Source organism: Podarcis filfolensis (assembly GCF_964270895.1).
Source record: "Podarcis filfolensis genome assembly, chromosome: 3".
In the NCBI taxonomy this organism is placed as follows: domain Eukaryota; kingdom Metazoa; phylum Chordata; class Lepidosauria; order Squamata; family Lacertidae; genus Podarcis; species Podarcis filfolensis.
In genome coordinates, this window is record NC_139606.1 from 39189929 (window position 1) to 39207272 (window position 17344).

Sequence of the window (17344 nt, forward strand, 5' to 3'; positions counted from 1 at the left end):
ATTTCTATACAGAAAAATGAATTGTGAACACCATTTAATGCTTAACATGCTAAGTTTCTCCATTAGTGCTACTGCCCACATCTTCTGTCTCCACAGAGAGAGTTGAAGATGATCCAGATATTTCAAATTCTGCACAATGAGCTGTTGATCTGCCACAAACAAGAATGCAGCAAGTTCTTTGTGTTGGTCTTTCGGTTCATTGTGAAAGATGCTCAATAAAGCCAATTGTGGCATGCAATGCCCAGTCTGTTGTGTCAGCCACACATTCACTTTAGATATCCATTCTAGCACCCAAAGAATCACCATCGGCCGTCTTGAATACAGAAGCTGAACAAGGCTGAGCATATAATGATTATAGACACGAAGAGTCACCAGTCAAGTGTGTGCTACAACACGGGTGTCCCTTCCAAAAAAGCAAAACCTACTGTTATTACTAATGGCAGCCTTCATGTTAGGGTCTGTAGTTGCATGGTAGCACACAAAACACACCAACCAAAATGCCCGCACTGTTTATTACACTGAAAGTTGCAAAATACAACACAGCTGACAAGACGTCATTATCACATTTCAATGCAAATTAAAATGTATGTAAAGCTGGCTAACAAAAGTAACCTGTCATTTCTCAGAAATGAAGTCAGCTGGGCTCCACTGGAGCAGCGTGTGGGAGGTGTATCAGGTTTCCCTTTGGGTTGGTGGAAGGAACACCAAAGTGTGTCCCCCCCTTTGGATTGCTTTACACCTGGAATGATCCAAAAGAGGACCATTTAGCCTGTTGTGTCCTAGTACTCTATATCGAGGCCAAAGCCTCAGCTGCCTAGCCCACCATATCATTCCCACTCACAACTGCACATTCAGTGCTATGGAAGTTCACATTTCCATCGTACGAGGCAGAGCTCGTCAGAATTATGTCCCAGTGTGGATTCAATGGCACTTACGCTTAGTGTGTAGACATGAAACCTCAGCTCTACTTCTGGAGGCTGTCTTCTGACCAGGGTGTGGCATGGCTTTTCAAACCACAGCAGTAGTGGAGAAACCCCAATGCTGCTCTTCAATAATTTTTGGGTTTTTAAAAAATAAAAAAATCAGCACGGGTACGGGAAGAATCCCAAAACCTATTCTAAAAAGTTTTTTCTTCTTCTTCTTCCTTGTATCTCTTAGGTGGTTCTGTGCATGGATATTCCCTCCATTTCCAGTTTGGCATGCTAGCATCAAATATGAAGTTAGGGAGAGATCCTCTGAAAAAGAAGGTGCACTGCAATGTGGGCCAACCCCTTACTAGTATTCTGGATCTCATTGTGACAAAATAAGCTGACACAGGCCTTATCTGCAATGTGAACTGACAGACGTCAATGACTGGCTGAGGGCTGTAGGATTCTCAGTCAGTTACATGGGCACACCCAATCCCTGAAGAGAGCCTATGCAGATACACTGTTAGTTTAACCTTCAGGTTTATTCATTCAGAAACCTAATAGTCAATTCGGCTGCAATCTTGTACTCACTTACCTGGGAATAAGTCCCACTGAAGCCCCAGGGGGACTTCCAAGTATATATACACAGGATTGCGTTGGTACATATTTTGCCACCAACTTTTAGTATGATCCTGCTGCCACTTGGTCTTATTCTGCCTGGGTAATTGTGGTTTGTTGCTCAAAATGAGTATTAGGACAGTGAGAGGAAAAAAGGAGGGGAAAGAGAAACCGCTCCTTCAAATCAACATCATTGCTGAATTTCTCCATATAGTAAGAGACTTTGGGCTTATTTTCCTCCATGATGTAGCAGTGTTTGTGCTTCACAGGTCTGGTGAAACCACACAGCACAGGGAACATAGGAAGAGCCTGCTGGATTCGGCCTACTTCCCATCTAGGCCCAGCATCCTGTTCTCATAGTGCCCAACCTGATGACTATTGGAAGTTCAAAAGCAAGGCCTGAGCAGAAAGGTAGGCCCTCCAATGTTGCTGGACTCCAGCTCCCATCAGCCCTGGCCAATGGTGGAGGAGGATGGGAGTTGTAGTCCAGCTACATCTGGAAAGCTAGAGGTTCTCCATTTCTGTCACAGTGGACACATGCTCACAAATACATACTTTAAGAGGGCACAAGGATTAATTCCCTGTTTTTAATTTCCATTACTTTTTGGATTAATCATACAAGATAAATAAATACAGCTAAAACCAGCAATAATTCTAACAACCCTTACCTAAAATTACCTTAACCAACAAGATCTCATATTTTTCTGTGTCACACCCCCTCCAACTAATATTTAATTCAGGCACGTTTTTTAAAAGTTGATGCACTGATTAGAATGTGTCACAGGTATCTGACACCAATCAATTGTGTAAGACTGGATCCCACATTCTTCTTACAGAATGAGCATATTGAAATGTGAAATAATTTCCAGCTGCAACAAGAAAGGGTCACAATAGGCTTTGCAGACATCATGTGAAAGGTGTTCCAGGTCACATGATTGCAAGGTGTGGCGGTGATTAACCCCAGGGTTCCTTCAGTTCCTATGCAAGTGGTAGCCATTGAGTGCCCAGTCTTGAACTTCTCCACTGCTGAATAATGCAAAGAAGATGGCTCCAAATAAGTTAATGGCAGCGGCGATATAGAAGACAGTCTGCCATTCTCCCACAGTATTCTGGCAAAGGGGCAGAAATAAGGAGATATATCAGTGCATTACTGTAACAGAACCATGATCAGGAATAAACTGAATGGCAGGAAAAGAAGAATGTGTGGAGCAGATAATTTGTATTAAAAAGATGGCTGCATTCAGATGTTGCATTCCTGATCCTTTAAACCCATTGTTTGCCTACGGTTGTGGAACCCATGGACTTGCTGATATTGCTGGACCTCAACTAGCATGGCCAAAAGTCAGTGGTGGTGGAAGCTGTAGCCCAACAACATATGGAGAACTTCAGGTTCCCCATCCCTGGTTTGGAGGATTGGGTTTGGAAGGACTGCTCAAGCCAAAGTTTATTGGTGTAGATGGCATGGCCAACTATGGGTTGAGGAAACCAGAAGACTTCTGTTAAGGCTTGAAATAAAGAGAACACTTGAGCTCTCTGCTCTTTCCTGGTCCACCTGAGCACTGTTTAGAGACTGGATCTATGTAGCCAATACAATTATTTATTCAAAACATGGCATATTTTGTTCAGCTCAGTATGACTTATACTAAACGGGATTCAATTAGGGGTGTAACTCTTAATCTGTATAAACTCCACTCAAGAGTTTAGTGAGAGTTCTAAACTGAAGTTTCCACCAGCAGTGGAATAAAGTGTATAAAGAACTTTGAGAAGTTGCTCAAAGTTTGAAACTCTTGCTATTAAATAACATTTCAGTATAACAACCTGTCTTGTGAATACATGAAACTTGAGAACCTCAACTTACAAGTCTATTGCCAGAGGAGATTTGAGCTGCATGCTGACACCCCCTCCCCCAAATTTTAAATCCTGAGGAATCAGTGTCAACCCAACACCAGTTTGTCACACTCAAGGGTGCCTATCACTTAATAAAACCGATGGGGCTAAAAAGGCAGCTGTTCTGTGCTAGGATGTTTTTCTTCAGAGGTCCCAGTTAAATTCACACAGTGGACCCATGAAGCTTTGCTCTCCCCCCCTTCCTTCTTTCCAGGTTGTCCTCATTTTGTTTTATATATGCTTGAAGAAGCTTAAAGAACTTGTTTTGCTGAATGGGAGGGTTACTATGGCACAGCTCACAAAGCAACGGACGAGAACATATGGGTTATTAAAATAAAAATTGATATTAGTACAGAGAGTCTCAGAAAAGAGATTAATTTTCTCTGCCGCATGACATATGGCTGCAGTTTTATATCAATAAACATGGTATGAGAGAGAAAGTATAAAACAATCTTCTTTGGTCTTGTTTAAAAATAACAAGAAAAAACCCCACAGCCAATAATGACACATGAGACAATCAAATCTTTAACCTTTAAAAGAAGAAAATGGGGGGGGGGGGAGACCAATAATAACTTACACTATGAGTTAGGCTTTTAGCAACAAGTGGTCCCACCATTCCTGGGATAGTGCCAAATGAATTTGTAATTCCAAGGAGAATGCCAGCATATCTAAGAAAATAAGAAGAAAAAATCAGCTGGTTCCCAATGCCATAGTGCCTTGAACTTCTTTCTGGTACTCAGGAACGATGGTAGGATTTTCATTCCCTTGCAATTCACACACACACGTATATTATATAAAACTAGACATGTATGGGGTGGGGAGAGATTCTCAGCACAAGCTCAAATGTTTTGGCACTCCTAACATACTGAAACAAGACACCCCAGAAAGAATTTCACACATGATTCATCCACTTGTCCAGAGTGGATTAGGAGACATGCACAAACTTCTCAATGAGGTATTTATGAGGGAAACAAAACCCAAGTGCTAAGTCACCCTCATACTTGGCTTTCGCACAGGGATTCACAGTGGGCAGGCAAGTGGCTGCTCTCTAAGTAAGCCCTTGTGTGGATACACTTTGCATAAGGGCAGTGCAATCTGGGAGGAACTGTAACTTTGCGACTTGCTTTCCTCTAATTTTATTTAAACACATACTGTATCTATTTTGCCTTTTGCTTCTTAAATTTCAAAAAGCAATTCACAAACTGGAAGCATTTAAAAAATAATAATCTGTAAAACAACACAATCCTTAACAAACCACCAACCAGGCTGGAAAAGGTGTGAAGTTCAAAAAACTGGAAGGCAGAAAAACCGGAGCTCATTCTAGCTGGCATGTTAGAAATGCCATGACAAAATGTGCCTCGTGCACTTCCCTATCTGGTAATGTGAAGGAAAGGCAAAATGATACTCTGAGAAAGGATGCCTGGGGCAAGGCCAAAGCTCACTGGTGGAACACACACCTTGCAAGTTCCAAGTTCAGTTCAGGACATCCCCAGGTAGCGTGGGGAAGACCCCCCCAACTGAAACCCCAAAGAACCATTGCACAGCTTCAGTATATTAATTACATACTTGTTGAATAAAGAAGCTGGCATTTATATGACCTTTGCTAACTTGGAACTGCTTAAACATTAATGACTTTATGAAGATGAATGCCAAAGAGGAAAAGCCTCACAGGATAGATGAGTATCTTATAAAGATCCATAAATCCCTTAGTGGTATAGCTCCCCCCCCCCAAAAAAAAATATATCTAAGCATTGCAATGGCATTGATATGCACTTTGAAAATAATGTCTATAGTACATCTGTCCCCCACAGGAGCTCTTCCCCATTACCTAAGTGTCAACCTATGCAAGTACCTCTAACTATACCTTCAACAAGCAAATATCATGTGCTACAGAAACGCTGGTGGGTGGATGAGGGGAAGCAGGCAGAAAATATCAACAGCAAATTACACGCTGCAACCCTTTGCATTTCTGCGCAGAGGTCAGCCCCACTGAAGCCCTCTTCAGGCATTCTCTAGTCATTTTAATTAAACACACAAGTGGGAGGTGGGTACAGGGAGGTGAGCATTTTAGTTCTGCTCTCCCTTTTCATCCCCCCATTGCTGTTCCAATTACCCTCCACAAGAGACAGGCAATCTTCTGAAGCAGGGAACATGCTGTATACCTGGAGGCTCCCTGCACATTTTAGAAGCCTGGAAGATTAGGATTCTATAGGATTTACTCCCAGAGTTAAGCGTGCATTGGTAGGATTGCAACTTAAGGCTGCCACACAAAGGAGTTGAATTAACCCAAATCAGTGACTGAAGAAAAACACAGACAAGTACTGTAGTTATTTAATTCACTGTTTCAGGGAATCTTGTTTGCAAAAACGCACACTCAATCATGAATACTTACGATGGTGCAATATCGAGGTGATTGATGCTGTATCCAGATGTTGAAAAACCCCCTAGTGTTGTGGATATGGTTACAAATGCAACAGCCATTTCATAATCGCAGCCTATGAATCCAGCTGCTACAAGGAAAACCGCAGGTCCAATCATTCCTTAATAAAAACATATCAGAAACCTTACCTTCATGGGAACTCAAATTTTGTTTATTCTTTGTGCAATATTGCAGTGACTTTTTATTTAAAAAAACAACTGGTGGTTCTCAGCTCTTGATCTATAAACAAAACAACAGTCCTTTGCTGATCCCTGGGCAAGACTGCCTAAAGCAACCAGTGGGTGGGGTCCCTGCCATAATATGATTGCAAGGGAATGAGAAGGTGAGCACATGCTCCTTGGAATTCACAAGATGGAGCAGGAATTTGCCCTGTATCCCAGGGGTCAGCAAACTTTTTCAGCAGGGGGCCGGTCCACTGTCCCTCAGACCTTGTGCAGGGCCAGACTATATTTGGGGGGGGGAATGAATGAATTCCTATGCCCCACAAATAACCCAGAGATGGATTTTAAATAAAAGGGCACAATATACTCATGTAAAAACACGCTGATGCCTGGACCACCCGCGGGCTGGATTTAGAAGGCGATTGGGCCGGATCCGGCCCCTGGGCCTTAGTTTGTCCACCCATGCTGTATCCTAGGTAAAGGTAAAGGGACCCCTGACCATTAGGTCTAGTCATGGCCGACTTTGGGGTTGCGGCACTCATCTCGCTTTATTGGCCGAGGGAGCCGGCGTACAGCTTCTGGGTCATGTGGCCAGCATGACTAAGCCGCTTCTGGAGAACCAGAGCAGCGCACGGAAACGCCGTTTACCTTCCCGCCAGAGCGGTACCTATTTATCTACTTGCACTTTGATGTGCTTTCGAACTGCTAGGTTGGCTGGAGCATGGACCGAGTAACGGGAGCTCACCCCGTTGCAGGGATTCGAACCGCCGACCTTCTGATCGGCAAGTCCTAGGCTCTGTGGTTTAACCCACATCCCATGCTGTATCCTAACCACATCTAAAGAGCCTGTCGCACCAAGGCACAGGAAAGCAAACAGGTAAGAGATGCAGGAGCACCTGGAAACTCAGAAGCTGTAAGGGATAGATGAAAAAAAAGGTAGTGGCCCTGGTAGAGTGCAACGTTGAAGGCACACAATGGTGGAAAAACACACTTGTAAGGGTATAGGAGTTCCTACTGACACAAGAAGTGCCATTGATCAGTAACAAGAGCAAATGCTCTGCATGTGAATGTTTAGAGCCTGACATCTCCAGTTAGAAGGAATTCGGGAAGCAGAACTAGGATAACTCTTCTGGAGCAGACAACGCTGGGCTCGATGGACTAACATACAAGGCAGCTTCATGTATTCCTAGGGATTAATACAAGATCGGTTCAAGACATGCAGCATTGCTCTCAAGCATTTTGCACATGCTGAATTAATGTATTCAATCCCCGGGAAAGAGATCATTGCAGTGGCACTCAGAGCCTAGAATCTGTCCCGAGATCCACATTACTGCAAAATGTCCCAGAGTAACATTATGAAAGTATTTTGTCTGGCCTACTGTAATGCTACAAGATGGGTGGAAAGTAAGCAGCCTAAGTGAGAAATAAGCAACTATTTTTGCATGGAACTTTTAAAGCAGAATCTAGTTTCAAGCTAGCTAAGAAATGTTTTAATCTCTGTGTCTTTTGTGCTGCTGTCTTATGGACTGACCATCATTACTTTTTGATAAAAAACTGAAAATAAAGAGAGGAAAGGCCCAGCAATTATTCTACATTGTGCTGCCACCTAGTGAACAAACTATATCACTACAGTGGTACCTCTGGATGCGAACGGGATCCGTTCCGGAGCCCCGTTCACATCACGAGCGGAACGCAACCTGCGTCTGCGCGGGTCGCGATTTGCTGTGTCTGCGCATGCACGTGACGTCATTCTGAGCGTCTGAACATGCATGAGCGGCGAAACCCAGAAGTAACCCATTCCATTACCTCTGGGTTGCCGCAGGATGCAACCTGAAAAGATTTAACCCAAAGTGACTTTAACCTGAGGTAAGACTGTATTCAATTTGGAGATGCATGCTTTTGCCTGAGCTATTTTATCCATGACAAAATGGAAGCTACTGGTACTTTAGATGTTCATTAAAACCAACAAACCTGTTGTAGTTGCTTATTTAATAACCCAACTGGGTAATAAAAACGTCACTAGGGAAATATCAAACACATCCCGTTCTGATCAAGACTTATCATTTTATAATACAATGAAATAGCGAAGGACATTTTTGCACAGGACAGGATGGAGAAAGAACAGAGCAGAAGAACAGTTGATTAAAATATCTGCATTTTAAATCATCATTTTTTGTGAAGTTACCTCAGCTTCAGTTTATATAATTGCCATTTCAGGTTGCTTCGAGAGCTTTTCAGAAGTTATTGGCACATGGAAAGGGCAAGTGAGAACATGGAGAGAACATGGAGGATGGATTGAGATGGCACAGCTCAGTAGTGGAACGCCTACTTCAAAAGCAACTCTCCCAGGTTCAGATCCCTGCTATCTGGGGGGGGGGGGGAGGAGTGAGTGGCGCTGAGAAGCACATGGTAAGACACTGCCAATCAGTGTAGACAATACTGAGCTAGATGATGTAACAAGGGGCTGACTCAGTGCCGGTTGATTTCAGAGAAGAGACCAAGCCAGAATGGATGCTTAGCAGCTTCATTGCAAACAAGAAAAGCAGCATGACTCACTGCCTCATTTGGACACAGGGCCACCTATAGCGGGAACAGCAGTATAACAGTTAACTCTCCATTACACTCAGTTAAGGCTCCTTCCTATGAACCTATAACCAACCAGTAAGGGATAAGGAACAAGGGCCCTGTCCAAAGCTATTAACATCTGGTCCAATGCTGGTTTCATCTCTCAGCTGTTAGAAGCATTGCCCAAGTGTGTCCAGGCACCGGTTTTCTCCAAAAGCCCAAGGGCACATGAAGAGCATCTCATCAAAGTTATTCTTTGGCTTTCCTAGCCACAAAATCCTGGGAGCAGCAGCCAGAAAGGGCCTGACCCTTTCATAGCCACTATGCATACCCAGCCAGGGATGCTTACCATTTACTGAGAGCAAAAGCAGCAAAAGTGAAGTGTTTATAAAGTCCTTGGTGGGCCACCATACAAGGCTGAGTTGAGGAGCTGCATTTGGTATTATGGAACACAAGTTGCGCAGGAATGCTCTTGTTACTACTGGGAATATAAGCGTATATAAAATGCACCTGCCAGAAAGAATCCGGCAGAAGAATTGCAGCTTTCTTTACAACAGGAAATAATTCAAAACTGAGGGAGGGGGCTTATTAAAGCAGGTAAAAACATTGTACAAGCTCGACAAAACCCCATTTAAACTACAAGCCAAATTGAAAACAAGCACATTCTTTCCTTACCTATCAGGGTAAATGTTTTGCGAACACATACGGTGGGCATGTTTTGCTTTTCCCGCAAATAATCAGCAAATTGACCAGATAGAATGATACAAATCCAGCAGCCAAAATAAGGCAGTGCAGACAAAAATCCATTCTGTACAGAAAAAGAAAACCAGATTTAGGATGGGATGGGAACACCTTTCTTGTGCACGTATTTATTTATTTTCAAGATGAATATCTAAGTACAGAATAATAATAAAAAATGTCTTCAGCAGTACAAATGGGGTTGGGGACAGCTATTTAAAGGCTGTTTTGTACTGTCTGAAACAGCTGTTTTGTTGTAGTGTTTAATGGATACTGTACTGTAAGATAACCAGTGAGCATAATTGACAAGTCACACATTTTATGATAAAGGAAACTGACTTCCTTTCTAAGGATATGGCAAAGTGATAAATTCTTGCAAGCTACAGTGGAAACACATCCTGAGTTATGAGACACGAGTATCTGGTTTAACAATAGCAGCTTTCCACCTATTTTCAGAGAAACACCAGAGGTTAACGGCCAAGTTAAAGGAGAAGACATCTGCCTGATTTGAGGCTGGAGTGGCAGCTAGAACTGCTTGTCAGTCCACCTGTCTTGGCTTAGATTCTTTTTACAGTGAGCAGGAACTGCAACAGCCACGTTCAGGCAAGGTGGCTCATTGTGGAAAAAAGTCTGAGAAACCCTTCAGGTAAGCAAAAGGATAGAGCCAGTGTTATGCCTCCAGATGTCTGTAGACTCCAACTCCCATCAGCCCCAGCTAGTGTGGCCAATGGTCCAGGATGATGGGAGATGTCGTCCAATATTTGGAGGGGAACCAGGTTGGCTCTCTTTGTTATATATATCAAGACCAATTCTATTTCCACTGAGGTAAACTGCAAAGCACTGGTATCAGATGAATCTGATTTAAAAGGAGATGCTTAAAGGGCTGGTTCACACTACAGGGATTTCTCCATTTAATTATGCACCTTGCAGACAAGGGCTAGCGTGCTTTAGGCAGTTCATGAAGAGTTAACAGCCAACTCTGTAACTGAAATTTCTGGAAAATATTACCATAAGGGTGTGATTACTGTTGAAGATCCACTGTAGGAATGCCCATGGCAATCAGAAGAACTGATGCTCCGCATAGCATCTGTGTCACTCACACACTCACTCACTCACTGAGGGGGCATGTTTATAAATCAGCAGACCCACCAAAGGGGATTCAGACTCTGACTTGGAGTGAAGCCCTCCCAGTCAGCAACTCTGCTCAAGGTTAAGGAACCCAGCTTGATGCTGCACCCAGCAGACTGGGCGACTTATCCGAAGGTTCTCCCAAGAACAGCAGCAGAATGTTCCAGGAGGAAAAGGAACAAGGAGCCAGAGAAACAGCTTCAATTCCTTCCTCCTGGGAAAAAGAACCCTCTGGTGCCCATTCGTTTGTCACAGGTGTTCATTCTCAGAGAGCCTGTTAAATGTGCAGCCAGCAGAACAAAAATTGCAATTGCTCTGAAGGAATTTACATAGCAACCTTTAGAATTGAAGCACAAGGTAAAGGAGTTGGATAGGCTGCTCTTCACAGCTGCTTCAGCCTAATTTTAGCAAATGCTCTTGAATGAGCAGCACATTTTTAATTAAGCCGTTAACCTTAAAATGCAAAACAGGGAACAGCGATGGCACCGTAATGTGTGTGTGTGTGTGTGTGTGTGTGTGAGAGAGAGAGAGAGAGAGAGAGAGAGAGAGAGACAGAAAAAAGGACAATTCTCTCTCCTCTGATAGTAAATTGATCTTTAGTTGCACGTTCAAATTTCATTATGCTCACTAAAAAGTGGCTAGAGTTTTAAGAGCTGCACTTCCAGAAGTAATATTGCTGGTTAAATTAACAGAATTATTTATGGACTGCAGGGGGGTGGGGAAGTGTTGGATACCCAAAGCCTCCCCTTCTCTCACTAGAATGGATTTCCCAGGAAAAACACAAACACGTGGCCTTGTGTTCCTGTGACAGGTGACAAAGATGCCATTTGATATTCTTGTTCCTAAAATCTCTCAGCACTGCCAGATACTCCACATACAGAGCTGACTTCAAGGCCGCATACTGAATACCAGTGTGTGGTATAAGCCATGAACCAGCGATTTGGGATCGCATTCCGACTCAGCCAAGAGGCTAACAGAGAAAGCCTATGCATGTCTACTCAGAAGCAAGTCACATTAGACTCCATGGGACTATTGTATTTTAATATTCTGTTGGAAGCCGCCCAGAGTGGCTGGGGAAACCCAGCTAGATGGGCGGGGTATAAATAAATTATTAATTATTATTATTATTATTATTATTATTATTATTATTACTTGCATGCGAGTAGACCTATGTAGGGTTGTGCTGTAATTGAATGACTCTGTGCAGCCCTGACCTCACGGTCAGGAGGCTATTTCTGTAGCTTCGCCCCACTGGGTGCTTAGGTTCTGACTGTAATTCCTACTGAAAGCCAAGTTTACGATCTAGCCTAAGTCACTTCAGGGTAAGTTTTGTAACTGGATAACACAGGGTATCTTACCTCCTGCACATCAAACCTCAGAATTTCCTTCATGTAAGTAGGCAATAGGGTAAGGAGTGTGTAGAAAGTCCAGTTATAAGAAAAGTGTGCTACGACGATAGCCCAGAGTGGAAGTGACGTCAGTATGGCTCCCCAAGGGATGGATTTCTGAGTAGAAAGCTAAAGAGAAGGAATTAAATTCACATAGATGTTCTTTAAAAAAATATTGAATCACACTTCTTAAAACTTCAAAGAGGATTTTTTCTAAAGAGCTTGTTCCTGCCAGTCTGCACTCTTAAGCATAATGGTAGATCCCTTAATGCAGACGCTCAAGGAGATCAGGAACAAGCTATGGGATTCATGTTCCTCCTTCAGTCCCTTACCTACTGCATGCAGGTATACCCACACTTAACCACGGTTGGTGCACAGCATGGGTGAACTTCTGTTTAACATTAGGAGGACAAAACATTTGTCTGAGTGGTGACTTTTCAGGGATTCTGCTGCTGGGCATTCTTGTTCCCTTTCTCACCCAAATGTTCTTTTTAGCTGGCTTTTTCGTCTGCTGGAACCACCTCTTTTATACAGTTCTGTTCCATCTGTTTTATGCATTTATAATTGCAACGGTTCTAATTATAATTGCATGTTTTATTGATGTATCCCGCCTTGGGACCTTACGGCGAAGGACGGATAATAAATCTTATAAAACAACAAAATGTTACTGAGCTTTAAAAGCATTTTTCAAGGACCTCTTTGTCCTTTAAATACAATAGTGGATGTATATCACCCCAGTACGTCAACAGAAATGAGCAAAGGCTTGATCAAAAAGTACACACCTGATCTGTAAGGGAGGAGAGGATGTATTCCTTTTCTGCATGAGAAATTCTCTTGTGTGTTTCTGGTGTGTCACTAACTATCAACATCCAGAAGATGAACCACAGCACACCTAGGGCACCTTAAAGTGAAAACAACAACGCTTATGGTCAAGGAAATGGCAGCCATGAGACTTTAAATTTGCAAGCACTGCTACAACCCACCAGGGTGGTGCTGTGTTGCTCTCGCTTGGCTTCCCAATACCTCACATTACTGCCCCTTACCAGTAGGGAGAAGGGCAGGGGGCAAGACAGTGGGCAGCTCAGCACACTGTGGGCACGGCGGCAAAGCCAGCCTGAGACTCCTTTACCCCCTCTCTCCTCTCGGCAAGTTATAGTGATGTTTGGTGCTGGGAAACTTGGGAGAACAGGACTGCCCCACCCACAGTGCCTTGCCAGCTGCTATTGCAGAGCATCTGAAGATCACCATGAAATGTCTCCCAAGCCAGAGCTACCTGTGGATCCCACAGGTATGTAGTAACCAGCCAACCCCACCCTCAAAGGTAAATGAAAGAGATCGTTCCAACATAACAAATGTGTGGGTGCATATCCAGAGGATCACTTAAATGTGAAGGGGTTGCGGTGCTGATCTCGCTTTACTGTCCGAGGGAGCCGGCCTACAGCTTCCGAGTCATGTGGCCAGCATTACTAAGCAAAGCAGAGCAGTGCACGGAAATGCCATTTACCTTCCCGCTGGAGTGGTACCTATTTATCTACTTGCACTTTGACGTGCTTTCGAACTGCTAGGCTGGCAGGAGCAGGGACCGAGCAACGGGAGCTCACCCCGTTGCGGGGATTCGAACCGCCGACCTTCTGATCGGCAAGTCCTAGGCTCTGTGGTTTAACCCACAGCGCCACCCGCGCTAAGGATACATCAAATGCATAAAAACATGCCCGTGTGGTGGGGGGCCATGGCATGACCCTCGGTGACATCAGGAAGAGAGCCTATAGTTGGATTAGCATCAACAGGCTTCCCCTACTGGTGGTTAACCCCTCCTCAGACTCACCCCTCTACGAGTGGGTGGAGTCTAATGTTCCGTGGTCCAATGCCTAAGCCAATACCTTCTCACATGCTGTAATCAATAAAGTTGTGGCCTTTACCTTACCCATTAACCTTACATTCTGTGTCCACGTGTCTTTATTCCCCAAGCGGGGATCGGGTCCTTGAATCACAATCAGGCACAAAGTGTTGTAGAAATACACACGAAAAGCTTTACAATGACACAGGACTGAAAAACAATCTTCCAGCTGTTTTGTTGTTTTTTTTAATTGTCCTTAGGATTTGGGGTATCTTACTTGTACCTATGACAAATTGGAGTACCACTGGATTCTCCTGAACCATATTTAAAAGTTATATATGATTATTAAAAAGATGGAGGGGAGGCGGAAGAGAGAGAAAAGAGAGTAACCTAATTCACACCTTAATACTGGTGATTAGTTGTATGAGGAGGGGGGGGGTTGAGAAAGTTTGCTCATTGCTATTTTGTTTTGTATATTTGAAAATGAATAATTAAAAAAAAAAAATACAATCTTTACTCAACTGAATGGCATTTACAGTGAAAACACTTACCAAATATGTAGAACACATAAATCCAATTCATATAAAAACAGATCAAGCCAGACAATGGAAGAGACACAACAGTTCCTAGCTGTGCACCTAGAAATTAAAGTTTTATTTTAAAATAATAATCACTTTATTATTTTTACCCCGCCCATCTGGCTGGGTTGTCCCAGCCAGCCTGTCTGTCTGTCTGTCTGTCTGTCTGTCTGTCTATCTATATATCTATCTATCTATCTATCTATCTATCTATCTATCTATCTATCTCCCCTAGCAGAACATAGACTGCTCAAGGATTAAAATTACTAGGCTTTGAATACACCTAGGTTACGGATAAACATGGTTTAGTGGCAAGGCATGCACAGCAATGAACCATGCTTAATGGGTAGCTGCAGGAGTATGGGGGTGGGAGCAGAAATGGAATGCATAATCCTGTGGCCTGTTCCCAACCGTTATACCACAGTTAAAAGAGATTAGTGCTGCATCTTCATTGGCTAGACTTGAGCATTTTTAAAAGCATCTCACCTGCATATGAAATACTAAGAAGTTTACTGCGTTCCAGTGGAGGAGCCCAACAGGACCACATGGCATGCATGGCAGGAAATGTGACACCCTGGAAAACACATTTGTTTATAGTACAACATATCTTTCAAGAGTAAAATGATTTGGCCAAGACTCACTTCAATAAAACATCTCCAACGTAGCCTGGAGAAAGTACCAGTTGCATTAGTACAAAGCTATTTTCTGAACAAAACGCACATAGCTCCTGGGCAATTAAGCAGAACTAATTCCTTGCCTGCTTCAATTCTTCAGCTGAATATGCTTTGTGGACATAACAATTATGCTGAACTTTTGGTTTCTGCATAGAAACAGCAGCACAAATATTTTGAAGTGGTGGTTTTCCCTCAGTTTGTATTATAAAATGCCAACATGCAAAGGAGGCCGGACAGCATGGCAGGGAAGAGTCCTCATTCTGCGGACAGACCAGGTTAAAAAAAACAACCAGATTCCCCTAAATTAAACCAGAAATCTAATAAAAACTATGTGAACTTTGAATAAAAATGTTCATAAACAATTAAGTTTCAAAGAGGTCACAAGCATATTAAAGCATCATATTAAACCCAGGGAGCTAAGGGAAGGGCTGGATTTATGTTGCAATTCTGCAAGAGCACAGAATGTGGCAATGGGTGGAGAATTCAGCTTCCTGAAAATATTCTTTTCCGCATTTCCTCCCTTTTAACGAAGCTGTCCTATGAAGTTCTTTGCCTCTCACAAAGAAATAAAAACAACAAAAATCGCAGAGTAAATTATGTATAGTCAGAGAAATTAGGGAAAACTGCTCAACTTGCATAATTTATACAGTTGCAGGATTCAGGCTTTTGGTGCAAAATTTGGAATGCCCACACAAAGATTTTATTTTTTAACCCAGCCTATACACAACTGTTTAAGGGAGCATGCATAAGACATTTTACATAACAAAATTTCAGTTATGTGCCAGGTCCACCCACCCTGGCACAACTTCCTACTTCCTTCCCCTCTATTCAAGCTCTGCAGATGCCATTTGATCAGTTGCACAGCCACAGAGGAACGGCATATCTTTCATATCAGCTCCTCACGTAGCCCTTAATATACCATTTCTCATTAACGTGGTGCTCTATGATCTTAACAATATGCTCGTCCTCACAATGAAGTCATAGAAGACATGCTCATTTTAAGGTGGGTGTAAGGAAAACTGGGAATGAGGAAGGAACCCTCAATTCTCAGATTCATGCCCATCTGTCTATCTGCTGGAAAAAAATATAAGAGCACGCAAGAGGCCAGTGGAACTATAACTGAAGCGGCAGCAATGGAAAACTCAAGTAAGAAAAGTGCTATTAAGAACACGAGCAGAGCCCAGCTAGATCAGACGAAGGTCCCATCTAGTCCAGCACCCTATTTGCAAAGTGCCCAACCAGATCCCTATGGAGTGGTTGATCCCAACTTGGTGACTTCCAGGTGTTTTGGACTCCATTCACATCTGGGCACTGCCTGGCTAGAGCTGGGATTGACTGGAGTTGGAGACATGCAGCATCTGGAAGATACCAAGCTGGAAAAGACTGACCTAATGTAATTTATCAACATTACAGGGGATTGTTAATGTACTTACAAAGTAATTGTTTTGAAACTCTTAACAACAACAACAATTAAAGGGGGCGGAGAAGGAGAGATTACCTCACCCAGGCCTTCCAAAGCTCTGACAGCTATGAGGTACCCGACTCCCATATCTGCTGCCAAAGGTGTGAACAAGGTGAAAATGGCAGTGCCCAGGATGCCAAACCCCAACAGCTTCTTTCCGCCAAACTGGCGGGCAAGATATCCACCAGGAACCTGCGTAATGATGTAGCCATAGAAGAAGGAACCAAGGATCCAGCCTTGAGTATTTGCATCCCATGGATACTTTTTCCCCTGAAAGGGAGGGAGAGAAAAAGACATGAAGGTCTGGTTTCCACCCCGCCACTTGCATCACAGGAAGATACAACAAAGGACTGCATGCTCCCCATCCAGCAACACTGCACACCTATCAGTGACATACATTGCTAACTGCAGAGTGGCTTACAAACTATATTTTCCACATGCCCGTCATGGACATGGGGAACTACGTGCTCATTTTTCATGGGACGCATGGAAAGAACTCCCTATGTACATCCAAAGAGTGACCACATTGTTGGGGTTTTTTTAGATCAATGACATTAAAATATACATAGCTGGTTAATATCCTGCTAATTGTTTTCATTCTGTCAACCAGGCTCCTAAAGCAAGCAAAGCCCAGTCACAGTGTCATAAAAAATAATCACATATCAACTGATTTCAAAGCCTTCTCCTCTTCTTTTCTTTATTTAATGTATGAACCACCACACTTGACAGACTTACAAACTTTAAACAACTATAGGCTGTACAATAAGTTTTTTTAAAAAAAACACCACCCAAATTTACCTCATTTACATTATTGTGGTAGAGTCCAGGTTGGCCTGTACTATGTACAACATTGGAAGCTGCCCTATGACAAGTCAAACCATTGGTCTATCTAGGTCATTATCGTCTATATTGGCTGACAGCAGTTCTCTAGGGTTGTCAGGGCATTATCCTAGGTTCCAG

At 43.1% G+C, this 17344-nt stretch overlaps 1 protein-coding gene across 7 annotated transcripts in view; it reads right to left on the bottom strand.

Annotated features, from left to right (window-relative positions):
* Positions 1–493: 493 nt before the first annotated feature.
* The window catches only part of SLC17A5 (solute carrier family 17 member 5), a 34319-nt gene continuing 17468 nt past the window's right edge, over positions 494–17344 (bottom strand). For 5 of the 7 annotated variants that reach the window (XM_083608144.1, XM_083608143.1, XM_083608139.1 and 2 more), the window contains 9 exons: positions 16421–16654; positions 14735–14822; positions 14222–14308; positions 12616–12734; positions 11804–11962; positions 9255–9387; positions 5806–5953; positions 3991–4081; positions 494–2635 (listed from right to left, as the gene is read on the bottom strand). In XM_083608144.1, coding sequence (XP_083464270.1) covers positions 2498–2635; positions 3991–4081; positions 5806–5953; positions 9255–9387; positions 11804–11962; positions 12616–12734; positions 14222–14308; positions 14735–14822; positions 16421–16654 — 1197 coding nt within the window. In that variant the 3' untranslated portion in view covers positions 494–2497. The remainder of the gene's footprint in view (positions 2636–3990; positions 4082–5805; positions 5954–9254; positions 9388–11803; positions 11963–12615; positions 12735–14221; positions 14309–14734; positions 14823–16420; positions 16655–17344) is intronic. The other 2 variants (XM_083608142.1, XM_083608141.1) reach the window with 1 other exon arrangement.